Source organism: Acanthochromis polyacanthus, chromosome 11 (genome assembly GCF_021347895.1).
Source record: "Acanthochromis polyacanthus isolate Apoly-LR-REF ecotype Palm Island chromosome 11, KAUST_Apoly_ChrSc, whole genome shotgun sequence".
In the NCBI taxonomy this organism is placed as follows: domain Eukaryota; kingdom Metazoa; phylum Chordata; class Actinopteri; family Pomacentridae; genus Acanthochromis; species Acanthochromis polyacanthus.
In genome coordinates this window covers 1165262-1185313 of record NC_067123.1, presented here as the reverse complement: position 1 = coordinate 1185313, position 20052 = coordinate 1165262, and the positions used below count along the sequence as shown (strand labels likewise).

General features: G+C 39.7%; 1 protein-coding gene across 41 annotated transcripts in view; it reads left to right on the top strand.

Annotated features, from left to right (window-relative positions):
- LOC110969360 (ephrin type-A receptor 7-like) overlaps positions 1-20052 on the top strand; it is a 254291-nt gene that overhangs the window by 191834 nt on the left and 42405 nt on the right. For all 41 annotated transcript variants that reach the window (XR_007944954.1, XR_007944935.1, XR_007944933.1 and 38 more), the window contains exon 6: positions 12718-12842. Coding sequence is in view for 1 of the 41 variants with exons in the window: in XM_051955077.1 (XP_051811037.1) it covers positions 12718-12842 (125 nt within the window). In the remaining 40 variants the exon portion in view is untranslated. The remainder of the gene's footprint in view (positions 1-12717; positions 12843-20052) is intronic.

Genomic DNA, 20052 nt, shown 5'->3' with positions numbered 1-20052 from the left:
GTTTACACAAATTTTGGACGGAAGCCACATCTAATTGCCGACCCCTGTTCTAGATGTTAAATGGGTGAGGGTTAGGCAGATCTTTAGGGCTTTCTAGATGTTTAATGTGTTAGGGTTATGTAAATCTTTAGGATTTTCTAGATGTTTAATGGGTTAGGGTTATGTAAATCTTTAGGATTTTCTAGATGTTTAATGGGTTAGGGTTAGGCAGATCTTTATGGTCTTCTGGATGTGAAGCTGGTTAGATAGATCTTTAGGACCTTCTAGATGTTTAATGGGTTAGGGTTAGACAGATCTTTCGGATTTTCTGGATGTTTAATGCTGGTGCTGGTGTGAATTTCTTTGTGTTAAATCACAGATAGTCTGAAACCAAACAGCTTCTCATGCTTTATTTTGACTTCAGTAGATATCTCAAGGAGGATGAACTTTGTCTTTTTCATCCTGAGACCTTTAGAGATCCTGCAGCCCTCTCACCTTTTTCTTCCTTTATTTTTTCCTCTCTCTGCACCTCATCATCTCTTTATTACTTCTTTTTTACCCTTCATTTCCTCCCTCATTTCCCCATAAACTCACTATTCTTAGACGCTAATTTCTGTCCTCTTTTTTTTTTTTTTTACCTCCGTCTAGTCCTTCCTGTCGCCTCATAATCACCTCATCCTCCATCACATCTCTGTTCTTCTTACTGTTAAATATTTGGTGTTTTAAATGTTAACTGAAGACTAAGAAATCCAACATTTTCAGATAGAAGATGTTTTTTTTTAACCTTAAACCTGCATAAAGTCCAGTTTCCATTGTGTCTCTCTGGATTCTCAGTCATTCAGGTCGTCGTGATGCTTACTTCAGGACATCTCGAGTTTTTATTTCAGGCATTTGAGCTTCAGAACTAAAAAAAAAAAAGTTTCCTTGATGGAAACGAAATGACTTGAAGAACCAGAAACGAGTCCAGTTGGTTTTAGCTGAAGCTCCCAGGTTTGCTTTCTGTTTGTATGAAAAATCTGTAAATAGAATATAATTTACTATTAATCACACAATTACAGAAATATTGAGGCAAAGCTTTAAGTTATGTTATAGAATTATTTGAGCTTTTTTTTAAATTTTATTTCATGAATATATTGCAGCTCTACCTCACTGCTGCTCTGCTTCTCAGACACTGTAGTGTTTTCTTTTTGTTTTCTTTTTTCTTTTTAGCAATATTAACCATAATAGTCTCCTTCAGGGTTAATAAAGTTTTATCTTAGTTTGTCTGATTTTTTATTATATTGTATTATATGATTGACACATATTCACAGGTTTATTGCAGTTGCTACAGTCAGTATTTTGTTTTTAATTGACTACTTTGCAGAAATCTGTTTTCACTTTGAGTCTTTTTTGTAAATTACTGTCAAAAATGATATCTCATCTTATCTCATCTCATCTCATCTAAAATCGGTGAAATAATGACATTTGAAGCTGATTTAAATACATTAGAGCAGTAAAATTTTATTGTTACACATTGAAAAAGAACGAGTTACTCCAAAATTTCAATTTTCTGTTTGTGAACCTGCCTTCCCCCTCAGTCAGCTGGAATGATGATGAATGGATGGATGGATGGATGGATGGATGGATGGATGGACGGACGGATGGATGGATGAATGATGAGGATGGATGGATGGATGGATGGATGGATGGATGGATGGATGGATGGACGGATGGACGGATGGATGGATGGATGGATGATGGATGGATGGATGAATGATGGATGGATGGATGGATGATGATGGATAAATGATGATGGATGAATGGATGAATGATAATGGATGGATGATGGATGGATGGATGGATGAATTGATGATGATGGATGGATGATGATGGATGATGGATGAATGGATGAATGATGATGGATGGATGATGGATGGATGATTATGGATGAATGGATGAATGATGATGGATGAATGGATGAATGTAATGAATGAATGGATGAATGATGATGGATTGATGAATGATGATGAATGATGGATGGATGGGTGAATGATGATGGATGAATGGATGAATGATGATGATGGATGAATGATGATGATGAATGGTTGAATGATGGATGGATGGATGGATGATGATGATGATGATGATGATGATGGATAAATGATGATGGATGAATGGATGAATGATGATGGATGGATCATGGATGGATAGATGAATGGATGATGATGATGGATGGATGAATGATGATGGATGAATGGATGATGATGATGATGGATGAATGATTGATGATGATGGATGCATGATGATGGATGGATGAATGATGATGGATGAATGGTTGGATGGATGGATGGATGATGGATGAATGATGATGATGGATGGTTGAATGATGGATGGATGGATGAATGGATGATGATGATGATGATGATGATGGATAAATGATGATGGATGAGTGGATGAATGATGATGATGGATCATGGATGGATGGATGAATGGATGATGATGGATGGATGGATGGATGATGATGATGGATGAGTGGATGAATGATGATGGATGAATGGATGAATGATTGATGATGATGGATGCATGATGATGGATGGATGAATGATGATGGATGAATGGTTGGATGGATGGATGGATGGATGGATGATGGATGAATGAATGGATGGATGGATGAATGAATGATGATGCATGGATGATGGATGAATGATGAATATGAACTTAACATCTTTAAGGTTTTCTTTAATGTTCCAACCAATCACATCATTGAACCAATCAGTCTTCTTTTTTGATAAATTATTACAACTAATATGTCCATATTTCACTGTAGAAGCATAATTTAAAAGGTGAACATTCCAACATGGTGAATATTTTCAGATGTGTATGGTCTCTGCATACATGGAGGCTGATTTACTCCCATAAGAACCTTTAGAAGCAGCATTCAGGATACTGTGATGTCTAAACCGTCCATTTAAGGCAGATATAAATTGCGTTCTCTCCTGGCAGAGGAACGTCTTCTCCAGGTTTTATCAGGACTTTCCAGGCCGGCGAGGGGACAGGGTTCTGCTGGGTGGATAATGGGAGGAAGAGGGATAATGTGAGGGGGATCAGGCTGGGTAGCGTGAGCAGAGACGGGGATCAGTTTGTCCTGAGGCTGGGGCCCCTCAGCAGCTGGGGATTAGAGACACGCACACATAAATATGTATATTTATCACACGCGTGTGCATGAGCAGCAGCTTTGTGTGCATCCAGCCATGAGAGAGCTTCACCCTGCTGGCATGCCATCCTCCAGACAGCTCTGTGGACATCACCTCCAGCTCTGGAACCAGTTTATTCATATGGAAACCAGGATTTCATCAGATTTTACAGTTCTAACAGTAATTTACATAAAGAGTCTATTACTGTGTAACTATCATAACTATACTTTACTAAAATAGAATATTTGCTGTTAAATCATTCACAAACTGGAACATTGGAGCAGCTGGGGAACAAAGAATATTTAATAATTCATACAAAAAAACATCTCTAGTCTTAATTTGACACAAGGGTGTTTTTAGGGATATTTACATGCGCAAAAACAATGAAATTATCTCTATATTAACATGTATAGATGGATAAACCTAAAAATAAATCATATATATGATGATAAAACAGTATTTGGAATCTTTCTCAAAGCTAATAGAAGTCATACACTGAGAGAAACACTTATTCAACATTTTACTTCTGATTGAAATGAAATATCTCCTCTTTAGTTAACAAATTTACATTCTGTTACAGAACTAACGCTCCTTTTTCTGAAAACTCCAATTTTTCCCTCTTTGGGGATTTTTAATGGTATTAAACGGACACAATTTTTGGTAAAATGACATGTTCTCTTAGTATTTCACTATATTTGTGTGTCTTTGTGTGCTTGTGTGCAATCGGGGGGAATGTCTTAACCCCTAGCGGTTCATCTGAAGCTCTTTAACCAAGGCAGAAAGGAGGAGGTGGAGGTTTGGGTCAGGGAGGACGGATTGGCATTTCAATATCCTGAGAGGATTACAGCCGAGCTTCAGAAGGCCGGTCCCTGTAGAGAGGATGCATACAGCAACAGGGAAGAAAATCACAATATCTGCGTCTCCAAAATCACTGCACACTTGTCCAGAATTACTGAAAATGGTCCAAAAGGGCAATAATAAATATGTTTTTTAAAAAAAAGTGTCAAATGTTCAACCCAGGATGGTCTAATGTCTCCATAAAATTCCTCTTAGTGTATATCTATGGATGGATCCACATTTCGACTAAAATACAGTCTTTGGTCCACATTTCTCCAACTTCTTAGAGGTCTAGATGTTGGTGTTCATAGATGTCTAGATGTTCATAGAAATCTACATGTCCATAGAGGTCTAGGTGTTCATAGAGGTCTAGATGTTCATAGAGGTCTAGATGTTGGTGTTCATAGAGGTCTAGATGTTGGTGTTCATAGAGGTCTCGGTGTTCATAGAGGTCTAGGTGTTGGTGTTCATAGAGGTCTAGGTGTTCATAGAGGTCTAGGTGTTCATAGAGGTCTAGTTGTTGGTGTTCATAGAGGTCTAGATGTTCATAGAAGTCTACATGTCCATAGAGGTCTAGGTGTTCATAGAGGTCTAGATGTTCATAGAGGTCTAGATGTTGGTGTTCATAGAGGTCTAGATGTTCATAGAAGTCTACATGTCCATAGAGGTCTAGGTGTTCATAGAGGTCTCGGTGTTCATAGAGGTCTAGGTGTTCATAGAGGTCTAGTTGTTGGTGTTCATAGAGGTCTAGATGTTGGTGTTCATAGAGGTCTAGATGTTCATAGAGGTCTAGTTGTTGGTGTTCATAGAGGTCTAGATGTTGGTGTTCATAGAGGTCTAGATGTTGGTGTTCATAGAGGTCTAGGTGTTCATAGAGGTCTAGATGCTGGTGTTCATAGAGGTCTAGATGCTGGTGTTCATAGAGGTCTAGATGCTGGTGTTCATAGAGGTCTAGATGTTGGTGTTCATAGAGGTCTAGGTGTTCATAGAAGTCTACATGTCCATAGAGGTCTAGATGTTCATAGAGATCTCGGTGTTTATAGAGGTCTAGATGTTGGTGTTAGATGACCAGGGGCCTCATTTATAAAGCTTGCGTACGCACAAAACAGGGCTAGAAAGTGGCGTACGCCACTTTCTACGCAAAGGTTGTGATTTATAAAAACAAACTTGGCGGGAGAATGTGCGCACGGTGCGCCAACCTTGATTCTTGATGCTTGCTTACGCACAAAACAGGGCGTAAATCACAAACTTTGCGTAGAAAGTGGCGTACGCTGTGTTCGTTGTGATTTCTAAAACAAACTTGACGTGAGAATGTGCGCACCGGTGCGCCAACTTTGATGCTTGCTTAAGCACATTTTGGAGACAGAGGGAACGGCAGTGCCGGAGGGTGAAGTGGTGAATTGAAACCAGATTGATCTCAAACCTTTATTGTTATCACATATTAGACTTGTAGAGCCGGATAATCATAAACCCTCATTGTTGTAGATGTTCATATAGTGCGCCATTCGGCCGACGACTGTATTTGCAGAACTATGTTCATATATCAACAGGAGCGGATTGAACGTTATTTCATTCGGTCGTTTGACTGAAGGGCCGGTCCACATCTGGGGCCGGTGCGGTGATCTTTATAAAATAATTTTGTTTATTGATCACCCAGCGCCCGTACGGCTCGTCGGGGAAAGCAGAAGACCGATTTGCAGGGGTGGTCTAACCCTAACCCGGCTTCGATTCCTGCCCGCGGCACTTTTATGCATGTCTTCCCCCTACTCTTCTCCCCATTTCCTGTCACTCTTCACTGCAACTATCGCAGTAAAAAGGCAAAAAAAGTAAAGAATTTTGTTTATTTATCCATATGCGACCGAATGGGATGAACGTCCAACCATTAATCAGCCCTGTACAGGCACACATGCTTCACACCACAACCCCCGAGTGAAAATGAATTTGTCTGTGAACCAAAAAAAATGCACATTCAATCAGTTTACAAATTATTTGTACATCGGACATGATCATAACAAATTTAGTGGCAGGGTGGCCTGGGTCAACACATGATTCATTCATCCTGGCGCACAGCAGTGAACAGACTGCAGGGGGCGCTGTGTAAAATGCCGTGGATCAGCAGCTTATTTATATACAGATACATTCATGAGTTACTTTGCATTGACCATTCATGGTAAAATGTGGGTGTGTTGTGGGCGGAATGTGAGGTGGATCCACCTGTGCAATCTTCCAGCTGGTGTGTGATTTATCAAGAAATTGCGTGCAGCTGTGCTTACGCAAAGTTTTATAAATCAGGGGTGAAGGGCATACGCCCTTTTCGTATTTTCGGCGTACGCAAACTTTAGTATGGATCCTACACAATGTTTTATAAATGAGGCCCCAGAGCTCCTTCATGTTGTCTTCATGTGGAAATTTAACCTAATAAGCTTCAGTGTCCCGCCCGCGGTACACTTTGAGATCTGCATAAGCAATTTGCTAAATGTGTGAAACTGCAAACGCGATTATACAAACACTATACGCCGATGGAAAGCTTAGATTCTCATGAATCCGCCGGTATAAACCACTTTCAGATGTGATTACCACAGCGGGTGAGAAAAACACATTTGTCCGACAAACAACGAATATCCATCCATCCGTTCTCTATACACGGCTTCAACGTACACAGCGCGACTCACATTTGCGGGTTCATTATTACACACAGATGAAAATATTCCACAAAAAACGGCCATAATCCAACCTTGGACATCCAGACGACACAAGCCAGTAAAATATTTTGTCCAAAACATGTCCTGAAGTCGGTATAAATCCACGAATCGGTCGTTTTCGAGGAAATGCACCTCGCGATGCGCGTCCAATATTCCCTGTATTTCTCGTTATATTTTTATTTACAAATAAAATATTAGAGATTTTTTGTCCTGAAAATGGCTGGAATTGACTGAAGCTTATAGGGCTACCCACATATGAAGCAGTTTTTTCCTTACCAGATGTTCCCATAATACCATTTTTCCTTCTAAATTGTGGTGGAGTGGAACTATTAAATCAAGGATCTAAAGTTGGGTCTAAATTAATTTTCTCTGCAGTGCGACAGAGAAAAACTGGTGGAAATAGTTTTTCTTTTTTGTTTTTTTCCTCCCGTCACTGATTAAGTGCTCTTCAAGTATCAAGGAGCAGAATTCTTTGTCATTTACTTTCCAATCACCTTTTATTTCCCACTTCCACACCCTCAGCCTCCTCCAGCTCCGATCCTCTTTGCCTCCTTAATTAGAAGTGATGGGAGGTGAAGCTTCAGCAGCCACCAAATGAATAGAGTCATCAAGCTACTTTCAGGACCAGAGCTGCCACTTAAGACGCTTTGTCAGCCTGTGATGGGAATTTTAATTGCCTTCCTCTCCACTCATAATTGGGTCTATGAAGAGGCTCCGAGTCTTTTAGCTGGTGTGGATTTACACCCTGCTGCTGGTTATTATTATTATTATTATTTTTATTATTGTTATTATTACCATTCAGGGCTTTTCTTTGATGCCCTAAAGGATTGTCCCATTTTTTTATTTTTATGATTTTTTTTTTTTTTTAATCAGGGGAGAGTTCAGTGTTGGTCAGCAGGATAATTAATATTAGATTGAAATGTGACGGCAGATTTCAGAGCCATCAGAAAGAAAAATAAGTAACTCTGAAATGAAAAATACTTTCAAACTTGAAACAGACTATTTAAGTGGTGAACGTTCAGACGTTCTCTCCTCTGGGACTTTTGGAAGCATCGCTGGGGAGGCTGGATGGAAACCTCGCAGGATTTCAGCCCAAAAGCAGCAAAATATTCTCACTTTGATGTGGAGGAGCTTCTTCCTGACAGAAACGTCTTCGTCTTTAACGTGCACATCGCCTGCACACCTGACATGCAGAACAATGAAAGGAGATGTAGTCAACTCAAAGCAGCCATGAGGAGCAGCTGTGAGGATGACGAGGGTTTCCAGAGAGGAAGAAAGACGGTGAGGCATTCAGGGATAACCGACTGGAGACACCAGTTGCTCCTCAGTTGCTGAAGCCCAGAGCACTGGTTATTTCGAGCCAGGAGTCTGTTCTAGACTATTCTCTGTACCTGTTGCTGGTTTATAGGTGTTTAGTGTCAGACCATTCTCCGTAGTTGAGAGCAGAAACATCTGAACAGATACCAACGGTCTGGAGGAGGATTTGGAATTCAGCATTTTCATTCTTCTGTCTGCATCGTTCACCAAAACAAGCTCAGAGTAACATCAAAATAAAAATGTTTATTCCAGAGATGTGATCACATTGACTTCAGTTCCTATGAAACCTAAAGGTTCTGCTGCTTGGTTTCTAATTAAAGTTCATCTGGAGTTTTGTGGTGATGAAATCTGTCCTCAGACGGTTAAATGTGATGAACTAGGAGTTTCCACTTTTTACCACAATAACAAGAATCATCGCTAAAATCCACATAAAACTCTATAAAACTGTGAAGAGAGTTTAGTTGATCCTTTATTTATATGTTCATCGTCTAACAGTGATCCGTTCTTTATTATTTTCAGAGAAGCTAAATGTCCATGAGTAACAAAAAATGCACGTCTGTGTGTGTGTGTGTGTGTGTGTGTGTGTGTGTGTGTGTGTGTGTGTGTGTGTGTGTGTGTGTGTGTGTGTGTGTGTGTGTGTGTGTGGACAGGTAATTATCGGGGTTGTGGGGACCAAATGTCCTCACAACTGTAGGAAAACCGAAAACAATGTCACTTGTGGGGACCTCATTTCAGTCCCCACAAGTTTAAACAGTGTTTTCTTGGCCATGTTGTTGTTACTGAAAAAAGTAAAAGTGCAAAAAAGTTTCTTTAGGGTCAGCCATTGTTTTGGTCTGGGTTAAGGTTCGGGTTAGGGGTTAGATATGATGAACTCTGTGATGCAATGTTGGTTTATAGGTGTTTAGAGTCAGATTGTTCTCTGTGATGTGGCAGCAGTCGATGCTTAATTCAGCTCAGAGGAAGGAAAGAAGAACAAACCGTCCTGCAGATCTCCTCTCTGTTCTTTCTCTTTGTTTTTCAGGAGACTCTTAACTGTCGTCGATTTTCTTTTTCTAAAATATTCATCCTCAACAGTATTTTTTCAATTTGTTTCAGTTTTTGCTTTATTTTTTATGTTTTTATACCTGAACATGTGATATTTTTTGAGACCTCATTTTCCCTTCAGCACCTTCAGGGAGTTTCTTTAGATTTGACTCAAAGCTTCGCTCAGACCGGAGGATGAACTGATTAGATGTTAGAGGTCAGAGTCAGCGTGACCGACATCCATCCTGATCAACCACAAACGCTGCAGGACATTTCATCACGTATGAAATAAAAACGCTGCAATGTTTTTATCAGCATTTTTATTCAATATTAGAGAAATTAAAAGAATAAAAATGCTTATCAGGCCTGAATTAGACTTCAGAGGTCCAGATCTGTGACCTCACAGAACCAGAATTTATTCACCAACTGTGACTAAAATTCACACAATTAAGGATAAAATGTTTTATTTCCCAGAGGTCAGGTTTGCACAGGATTTCACTTTTTATTCAAAATGATTCAAAAATTCCAGAAATTTGTCCCAAATGACTAAGACTTTTCCAAAATACTGAAAAATGTCTAAAGTAACTCAAAATGTGTCTAAAACTACAGAAATGTTGACAAACATCACATAAATTATTCCAAGATGACTAAAATGTGCCTCAGATGCTTAAAAATCAATATAAAATAAAGAAGTGCAAATTTTGTACAAAAAACCTTAAATTAGTCCAAAAATGTTCTTTTTCCATCCAAAGGAGTTTTAATAATTTTAATAATTGAAAAATGTTTCGTTTTTCTTAAATCCATCATTGTGAAAATGATTTTTGACTCCATTAATGCCTTTAAATGCAAAGAATTAACATAGTTTCAATCATTCTCTCTAATTTATTTATTAAAATTAACTGATTATTATTTTGTTTTTCATAGAAATAAACCATAATGTTAATGACTAGACAAATTTTAGACACAGCAATAAACGTACACAGACACACACACACATATATACACACAATATGATAGACAACATCACAAACATCTCCTAAAGAACGTATGAAATGGATTCAATCGAGCTTTCATTGAGAGATATGACCCTAACCCTGACTCTAACCCTCCTAACCTACTGAACCCTAACTAACCCTAACCCTGATAGTCACCCTAACCCTAACTAACGCTAACCCTACCCTAGCCCTAATCCTAATAGTCACCCTAACCTATCATGGGGGACACCTCCCACCCCCTGCAGGAAACAGTAAGATCACCGGGCAGCTCCTTCAGTGACAGACTGCTTCATCAAAGCCGTGTATAGAGAAAGGATGGATGGATATTCGTTGTTTGTCGGACAAATGTGTTTATATTACCCGCTGTGGTAATCACATCTGAAAGTGGTTATACCGGCGGATTCATGAGAATCTAAGCTTTCCATCGGCGTATAGTGTTTCTATCTTCGAGTTGGCAGTGTCGTTCCATTTCAAAAAATGCTTATGCAGATATCAAAACGGCCCGCCCGCAGGCCGCTGAACCGCAACGGGTTAAATCCTCCTGATGGTCTGAATATCAGTGCTCCTCCAGACATAAAACCGTTTATCCAGTTTTTCTTCTCATGTTTTTGACCGATAGCCCATTTAGTGACCTCATTAGCCATCCCATAATTAGCACTAGAGGAGTGGGTGTTGCTCACCGATTATCCTGCAGACTGTCATTTGTTGACACGGAATCTAAAGGACTGGCTTTTATGTCGGTAATGAAACCGTTTTTTCCTCAATGCTGTCCAAATGTGGAAAGCTTTTGTTTTGCTTTTGTTTTATTTAGCGGCGATTGGTGGGAGATGAAGGATGGATTTCACAGATTTGAGTTAGAAATGGAGAGTTCAGAGTTCAGATGCAGTAGTTTGTCTCACGTCTATACCAACTTATTAATCCATAATCAATCAATCCATATCAGTATTGATATCTATTGTCAGTCCTCATGTCCAGACTCTGTTCCTCACAGAAACAGATTCAGTTTAGTGTCTCAGCTTCAATAATTCATCTCTGTTCTTCATCTTTCTAAGATAAAGACTAAATATTCACCCCCTCTGAAATTCTTGCCTCTTCTTGTGTTTCAACATCCAAACATGGTCGATAAACTTTTCTGACAAAAAAAAGAACAAAAAGACTCTTTCATGTCAAAGTGAAAACAGATTTCTGCAAATGTCAGTAAATTCTAATTATAAAGAGAAGCATTAGTAACTGTACATGTAGTGTATTAAATGGCATGTTATTTCTGTGTTTTATGTAGAGATGAGATAAAACTTCATTAATTCTGAGGGAAATTCTTGTGCCAGATATTTATCACAAAAAAACTAAATGAAATGCAATCAATGCCTAAAAAGTAGAAAGTAATAAGATTTAAGTACATTAGTGAAATAAAGTAAGCGGCTGAAATTATGCTGGAATAGGACAGAGTTTAAACAGGAAATATCAAAGTCAAAGTCAGCTTTATTGTCAATTCTTCAGTATGTACATGACTACCAAGAATCAAAATTACGTTACTCTCTCTTCGTGCAACAGTAGACATTAAATAAACACTTAGAAGGTTCTGAGATAAAAGAAATAGTATAAATTTAGAAATCTAATGTGCAAAATAAGATATAAAAAGGCAAAAAATACATAAATTAAGAACTAGAGAGTAAAAAATAGGTAAACTCAGAACAAGGAAGCAGAACTAGAACCAAGCAGCAACTAAGAACTAAGAACTGCAGAACTGAGTGAAATGTAAACACGACCATGAGATAAAGTGGAGGATTTAGTGCAGAATATTCAGAACAGTGTAAATGAGTAACAGGAGTCCAAGAAGTGCAAATATGCTGGTTATTGACCACAGATTGTGTATGTGGGGGAAGGGGGTGGTAGAGAGTTGAGCTTCCTGACAGCCTGGTGGATGAAGCTGTTGTTCAGTCAGCTGGTCCTCAGACTCTTCAGTCTCCTCCCTGATGGCAGCAGGCTGGCTGTGTGGGGTCACCAGTGCTGAGCGCTTTGTGAGTGAGGCGGGTGCTGTAGATGTCCTGGAGGGAGGGGAGAGAGACACCGACAATCCTTTCTGCTGCTTTCATGACGCCCTGGAGGGTCCTGCAGCAGGAGGAGGTGCAGGAGGTGTACCACGCTGTGATGCTGCTGGACGGGATGCTCTCCATGGTGTCTCTATAGAAGGTGGACATGATGGGGGCCGGGGCTCTTCTCAGCTTACACAGAAAGTAGAGACATTGTTGGGCCTTCCTGACCAGTGATGTTGTGTTTCTGGTCCAGGAGAGATTTTCTGAGACGTACACACCCAGAACTTGGTGCTCCTCACCCTCTCCACAGCCGCACAGCCGCAAATATCTCACATGATGAGGAAATAATGGAGTCAAAAAATTAAATATTCCACATTAAATCAACAACGTATAATAATTGAATATTTTACCTGAAAATGAAATAAAACTTTTCACCGGGTTTATCCATCCGTCCTTTTATCTCTCACAGTAAATCTGAAGTCCAGGGAGTTGTTCTGTAGAGAAACAGGAAACCTGGTCTTGGTTCTGACAGAATTCACTGTATTTCCTCGCTGCCAGGTTTTGATGCTGTTCCTGAAGCCATTGATGAAACTCCTGGAGCTCGTTTTTTATATTTTTATATTAAAAGCTTCAGACTCATCTTTCTTTTCCTCTGCAGCTCCGTCTCTGATCAGCGAGCTGAGAGCTGAGAAGATCGAGCAGAAGAGCATCACGTTGGTGTGGAGGGAACCTTTGTACCCGAACACCAGCCGGACCGAGTACGAAGTCAAATACTACGAGAAGGTAAATCATAATAACAATAATAATAAGAAGAATACATTCATCTGCTGTTTTTCACCTCGTCTGTTTTTACTGCATTAAATATTAATTATTCACATTTATTCTGACTATTAAATAATCAAGAACTAAGTGGAGCAAAGCAGAAGTTAGAGGAGAATGTTAAATGTGTGTTTGAGAGCTTTTTATGGCTAATATCAGCAACTAAATGTATTTTTATCCCAGATTTATAATTATTGCAGGGACGGTTGGTATAAATGGGTTTGTTATCATTTAATAAAAAAACCCTGCAGGACAGAAACGCTAAGCATTAGTTTTAACTAATGCTTAGCGTTTACAGTGTGGTTACAACACACAGATCAGAATAATAGAATGTTCTGCAAGGAAAACTCAACTTCTGACTTTTATGTGGATTTTTTGACACTAAGTTAAGATTACAGGTTCATAAAAGTTAGTTAGATTCAGTGTCTCCCTTTTACTGATTCTTCTCCGGTTGATTTTGATTCTCAGCTGAAGTTTCATCTGTAAGTTATTAACTGAATGGAAGCAGGAAGCTGGACATGTCGCGTTGCCATGGCGATCTGTATGCAATCAGCTGGTGATGCAGAAAATAAATGAAATCATTTACAGGTTTGGTCGCTTAAAAACACAAATCAGAAAACTGATAAGTCTTTTTTCATCAGTCAGTATCTTTTCTTCACTTTGTCTGAAAAATAAAGTTTTTCCACGTCTTCATTCTGGAATAAAGTCAGACTAAAATGTTAAAGATCACATTTAAATGGGTGAAGTTTCAATGCTTTAAGTTAGAGATAAACAGCTGCTAAAATAAATATATAAACTTACAGCATTAACAGTTTTCTACCAGGATTCCTCTCTTCCATCAGTTTTGCTTTTTGCTGTAATAAAAGCTTAAATTCTACTCATTCGTTATGGTTACTCTCTGACTGAAGTAGGCAACACGTGACTGGTCCATTTTGTGCCGAAGAAAAGTCACATGATGCATTAAACGCCCCCTTTTCTAAAGTAGAAAAACCGTATTAACAAATAAAGTCCTGATTGTCTCTAATTTGGGTCTTAAGTTTTGTTGAGCCGAGTAACACAAAAGCAAAGCAGATGAATCTAAAACCCGCATTCTCTCTGTCAGCCCAGCAGGGGGCGACTGCTATGCTCATAAATCAGATCCAACTGTATGAAGCGAATGAGAAACCTCTCCCCTCATCTATTACCTCAGAAAACACTCTTCTAACAGGTTTGTGGCATCAATCTTGAGTTTCAGGACTTTTTAAATAAGGAATAGAGTTATTTTAGTGAATTATTGACTTATTATTATTATTATTTAGGAATTATTGACGCATTTTAAAATAAAATAAATGATAACGCTGAATAATTTACCCTGTCAGGTTAAATTCTCAATCACATCCACCTCTTACTTGTTACATCTGATTTCAAAAGACCAAGTAACCAAGTCAAACTTTCAAACCAATGAGTTGTGTTGAAGTGGTTCCATTCAGGTTTTAGGATTTTTTCTATTTTGCTGAAACGATTCTAATGTTGGGGCTGATTCCTATAGTTCTCTCATCTCATTCCAAACATTTTTAAACAAATGTAGAGGAGCTTAGAGCGACTCTCCATCCACTCAGCTCTAAGAACTTTTCCCTCAGCAAGACTGAAAGTGAGTTTAATTAGATCCCTGCTGCCTCAGAACTCCTCCGTTAGCGTTCATCTCTCTGACCTTTCAGAGCTTCAGCTGTGATAACCCTGATGACAGCCTCGGGGTTTTAAACTTTGGAGCTTCTCCTGCAGTTGTAGAAGACACAGAGTAGCAGCAGGTCGCTGACATTCATCCTGACGGCTCCGCTGCTTCATACTAATGCAACAACCAGTGATAAAAGAGATGAAGCTCAGCGTCCAGAAACCGATGGAAAGAATACAAAGTCAGTGATCTAAAGCGATGTTTGCTGTCATCTGATTAGTCGCTCAGTTCAGCTTCCAAATTTTTTCAGAACTGCTCACACTACAGGAAGCCACAAAAATAACCTCAAAACAAAATTTAAACACCAAAGAAGTGAAGTCAATATTTCCTGAACATGGTGCAGTGAGGCAGGAAGGTCTGATGCTTTCTGAAAATGTTTTCTGATTGATTTTGGAAAAAAGGTTCATGTTCCAAACACAGAAGAAGACGTGCAGTGAGTCTGTTAGAGCAAAGACAGATGGTGTAAAAAAGGAGGTGGTAATGAAGGACCTGGTGAAAACCTGTTTTCTGTTGATCTCCTGAATGTTTGTTAGGACCAACCTTCAAACATCCATGTTCTGAGACGGACCAATGGGGATTGTGTTGATGAAGCACATAAAGTGATATCATTTCGATATCGATTGGTTTCTGTCAATAACACTGTCAGGTCTTGACTACGGATGTTAATTAGGACCAATAAAGGAACTGACTATCTGATAAGGATCCTCTGTTCGGTGTTGGAAAGGGAGAGCACGATGTGTGGGAGAAGTGGTGTAATCGGTATTTAACAGCATTTTTGATCAATACTCGATCAATAACAGAAAAGTAGCTCAGTGGACCCTTGTCCTGTTCAAGATTTGAGCCACTGTGGTAGAAGAAAACTCCCATTTTTATCCCAGTTTGTGTTAAATGTGTTAGCGTTGGCCGGAGGTCATTAAGTAGAACGCAAGTCTTTGTCATGGTGCCCGTTGCTAGCTAAGCACATTTCCATAAATGATTCTGATACAGAAACACTCTTCCAGTTAGATCCAGTTTGTCAAAACATGAGCTCTGGTTGGAGGTCATTAACCTTCTCAGGAGCCTTTCTCATAGTGGCCGTTGCTGCTAAACTCTCACAATAGCTACAAGTTTGGACCAAATATTGACTTTTTCTCAGTGATGGTCAAAGCATATCAGAGGTTCTGGTTCCCAGTATGTTACAGTCTCTTTAAACTAGTTCCCAGTATGTTTCAGCTTCTTTTAACTGGTTCCCAGTATGTTTCAGTTTCTATAAACTGGTTCCCAGTATGTTTCAGTCTCTTTAAACGAGTTCCAATTATGTTTCAGCTTCTTTTAACTGGTTCCCAGAATGTTTCAGTCTCTATAAACTGGTTCCCAGTATGTTTCAGTCTCTATAAACTGGTTCCCAGTATGTTTCAGTCTCTTTAAACGAGTTCCAATTATGTTTCAGCTTCTTTTAACTGGTTCCCAGAATGTTTCAGTCTCTATAAACTGGTTCCCAGTATGTTACAGTCTCTTTAAACTGGTTCCCAGTATGTTTCCGCTTCTTTTAACTGGTTCCCATATGTTTCAGTCTCTATAAACTGGTTCCCAGTATGTTACAGTCTCTTTAAACTGGTTCCAAGTATGTTTCAGCCTCTATAAACTGGTTCCCAGTATGTTTCAGTCTCTTTAAACTGGTTTCCAGTATGCTTCAGTCTCTATAAACTGGTTCCCAGTATGTTTCAGTCTCTTTAAACTGGTTCCCAGTATGTTTCAGTCTCTTTAAACTGGTTCCAAGTATGTTTCAGTCTCTTTAAACTGGTTTCCAGTATGCTTCAGTCTCTATAAACTGGTTCCCAGTATGTTTCAGTCTCTTTAAGCTGGTTCCAAGTATGTTTCAGCCTCTATAAACTGGTTCCCAGTATGTTTCAGTCTCTTTAAACTGGTTTCCAGTATGCTTCAGTCTCTATAAACTGGTTCCCAGTATGTTTCAGTCTCTATAAACTGGTTCCCAGTATGTTTCAGTCTCTTTAAACTGGTTCCCAGTATGTTTCAGTCTCTTTAAACTGGTTCCCAGTATGTTTCAGTCTCTATAAACTGGTTCCCAGTATGTTACAGTCTCTTTAAACTGGTTCCCAGTATGTTTCAGTCTCTTTAAACTGGTTCCCAGTATGTTTCAGTCTCTATAAACTGGTTCCCAGTATGTTACAGTCTCTTTAAACTGGTTCCCAGTATGTTTCAGCCTCTATAAACTGGTTCCCAGTATGTTTCAGTCTCTATAAACTGGTTCCCAGTATGTTTCAGCTTCTTTAAAGTGGTTCCCAGTATGTTTCAGCTTCTTTTAACCCTTTAAGCTTCAGTCAATTCCAGCCGTTTTCAGTACAAAAAATCGCTAATATTCTATTTTTAAATAAAAAAAATTACGAAAAATACGGGGAATATTGGACGGGCATCGCGAGGTGCATTTCCTTGAAAATGACCAATTCGGGGATTTTATACGACTTCAGGACATGTTTTGGACAAAACAGTTTACTGGCTTGTGTCGTCTGGATGTAAAAGGTTGGATTATGGCCGTTATTTGTGGAATCTTTTTTTTGTGTGTAGTAATGAACCCGGAAATGTGAGTCGCGCTGTGTACGTTGAAGCCGTGTATAGAGAACGGATGGATGGATATTCGTTGTTTGTCGGACAAATGTGTTTTTCTCACCCGCTGTAGTAATCGCATCTGAAAGTGGTTTATACCGGCGGATTCATGAGAATCTAAGCTTTCCATCAGCGTATAGTGTTTGTATAATCGTGTTTGCAGCCGTCGGACATTCTTGAAATTCCTATGCAAATTAGTAGGTGTACCGCCAGCGGTACACCTACGACGCACTGAAGCGTAAAGGGTTAACTGGTTCCCAGTATGTTTCAGTCTCTATGAACTGGTTCCCAGTATGTTTCAGCTTCTTTAAACTGGTTTCCAGTAGGGATGGGAATTTCAACTAATTTCTGAACCGACTAGTCGCTAATTTTTTTGGCGACTAGTTGGTTCGGAAAACTTGCAATTTAACCCTTTAAGCGCCAAAGTCGCAATATTGCGACAAGCAACATTGGTGAACATAACAAGCCATAGCTTCAAATATACTGCCCCCTGTGCCTCATGTACTGTACACCAGGAGATGGCGGACATCTGGAACTTCAATCTAAACATCAGTTGTGGGCGTGTTTTCATTCAAAGTTTTGGAGTTTACAGAGTTTGAAAACCGAGGAGACGAGACTCGCCGTCGGAGCGTATTAGAGCGCAAGACGGCACATTTTAGAGTGAGAAAACTCACCGTACCGAGAGGTCTGGTCAACGCTGACAAAGTACTTTGTCAAGTAATGGCTTACTCATATTCTGAAGAGGAATATTCACCCTCTGATGAAGATGTTCAGTCGTCCACTGAGACAGAAAGTGCCGCTGCGTCTGTGCGTAACGGCAGCGGGTCGGTGCGCCATGACAGTCCACGAGCAGCACATACTGGAGCCGATGCTTTGCTTCGGGGTGGCAGGAAGGGACGTGGTGGGTGTAGCTGGAGTGGTCAAAACGCCGCTAATGATGAGGGGGATAGCGGGGGTTGAAAAAAGAGACAAGCATATGCTACTGGCAGGATCCACCAGGTAGCCCAGACGGGACGAGTGTGCGGCGCACGGCCGAGCATAGAGCTGCATGGCGGCGCCCAGTTGGGGACAAGGTGCATGATGCTTAATGCAGCGTTTAACCGAGTAGTAAAATACTAAACGTTTAATAAATGAGTAGTCGGTTAAACGATTAAACGACTAGTCGCGCACATCCCTAGTTCCCAGTATGTTTCAGCCTCTTTAAATCTGATTTTATTTTCTGTTGAACTTTCTTTTATTTCTGTTTTTCTTTCTCTGTTAGTTTTATTTCTGGCTGTTTTTATTTTCTGACGATTTTATGATTTGTCAGATTTATTTCTCTGCCGGTGAAGCGCTTTGGACTTTAAACCTGGTTAGACATGGAGTTTGGAATAAATGAAGTTTGGACCAAATATTGACTTTTTCGCAGTGATGGTCAAAGCATATATTTTAACTGAATGGTATCTGAAGGAACCAAAACTTGAAGATCTGTTGTTCACGTCTGCCGTCACACAGCCTGTAGTACCACATTTACCCTCTAGTACTACATTTACCCTCTAACACTACATTTACCCTCTAGTACTACATTTACCCTCTAACACTACATTTACCCTCTAGTACTACATTTACCCTCTAACACTACATTTACCCTCTAGTACTACATTTACCCTCTAGTACTACGTTTACCCTCTAGTACTACATTTACCCTCTAGTACTACGTTTACCCTCTAGTATTACATTTACCCTCTAATGCTACATTTACCCTCTAACACTACATTTACCCTCTAGTACTACATTTACCCTCTAGTACTACATTTACCCTCTAGTACTACGTTTACCCTCTAGTACTACATTTACCCTCTAGTACTACATTTACCCTCTAGTACTACGTTTACCCTCTAGTACTACATTTACCCTCTAGTACTACATTTACCCTCTAACACTACATTTACCCTCTAGTACTACGTTTACCCTCTAGTACCACATTTACCCTCTAATGCTACATTTACCCTCTAGTATTACATTTACCCTCTAGTACTACATTTAAAGTGTGTATTCTTTAGGTAAATTATTTAAAATGGAGTAAAACCTGATCAGGATGTCTCTAGTCTCGTTGACTTTCCATCTTCGGACAGTTTTTTTTTCTGACTGACACTTTGAAAATAAAATTGAACTGCACTGAAAAAGCAGCGGGTCTTTTTTCCATAAGATTAAATCGTTGTCTTGAACCAAAGTCATTTATTTTTCGGAGTGTTTCAGGAGCCTATTATGTCTAAACCTGGATCCATATTACTGCTACATTTCTCTCACTTTATGGGTAACGTCTGTAATTCCATCGGCCTCATCGTGCTCATTTAACGGAGCACTTAGTCAGACTGAGGACGCCCATCATCGTCTTCACACTAAATCTGTCATGCACGTAAACCACAGCTGTCACGCTTTCCATTCTCACACGAGGCGATGCCAGGTCTTTGTGTTTGCCCATTTTCACATCTCCTCCTCTCTCTGTCTCACCATATTTAATAAAGCCTGCTGCTGCTGCACTCCCACATCCTCAAATAAGAAGCAAGGATTCAGAGAGAAGGTGGGCGATGACAGGAGAGGTCACATCGGTTCTGTTCACACCAGGCGTTACGGCAACGTGTGATCAGTTCACACCTGGTGTTTAAATCACATGTCTGGATGTCTGGATCTCACTTCTCTGCTCTACATGCAAATAAACAGGATCTCCATTTGCAAAGTCTGAATGCATTGCTGGTTTTAACTGGCAGGATGCTGTACTGGCCCCATATACTACTCTACCAGTAAATTGGTCCCCAGTATGTTTCATCTTCTTTAAACTGGTTCCCAGTATGTTTCAGCCTCTATAAACTGGTTCCC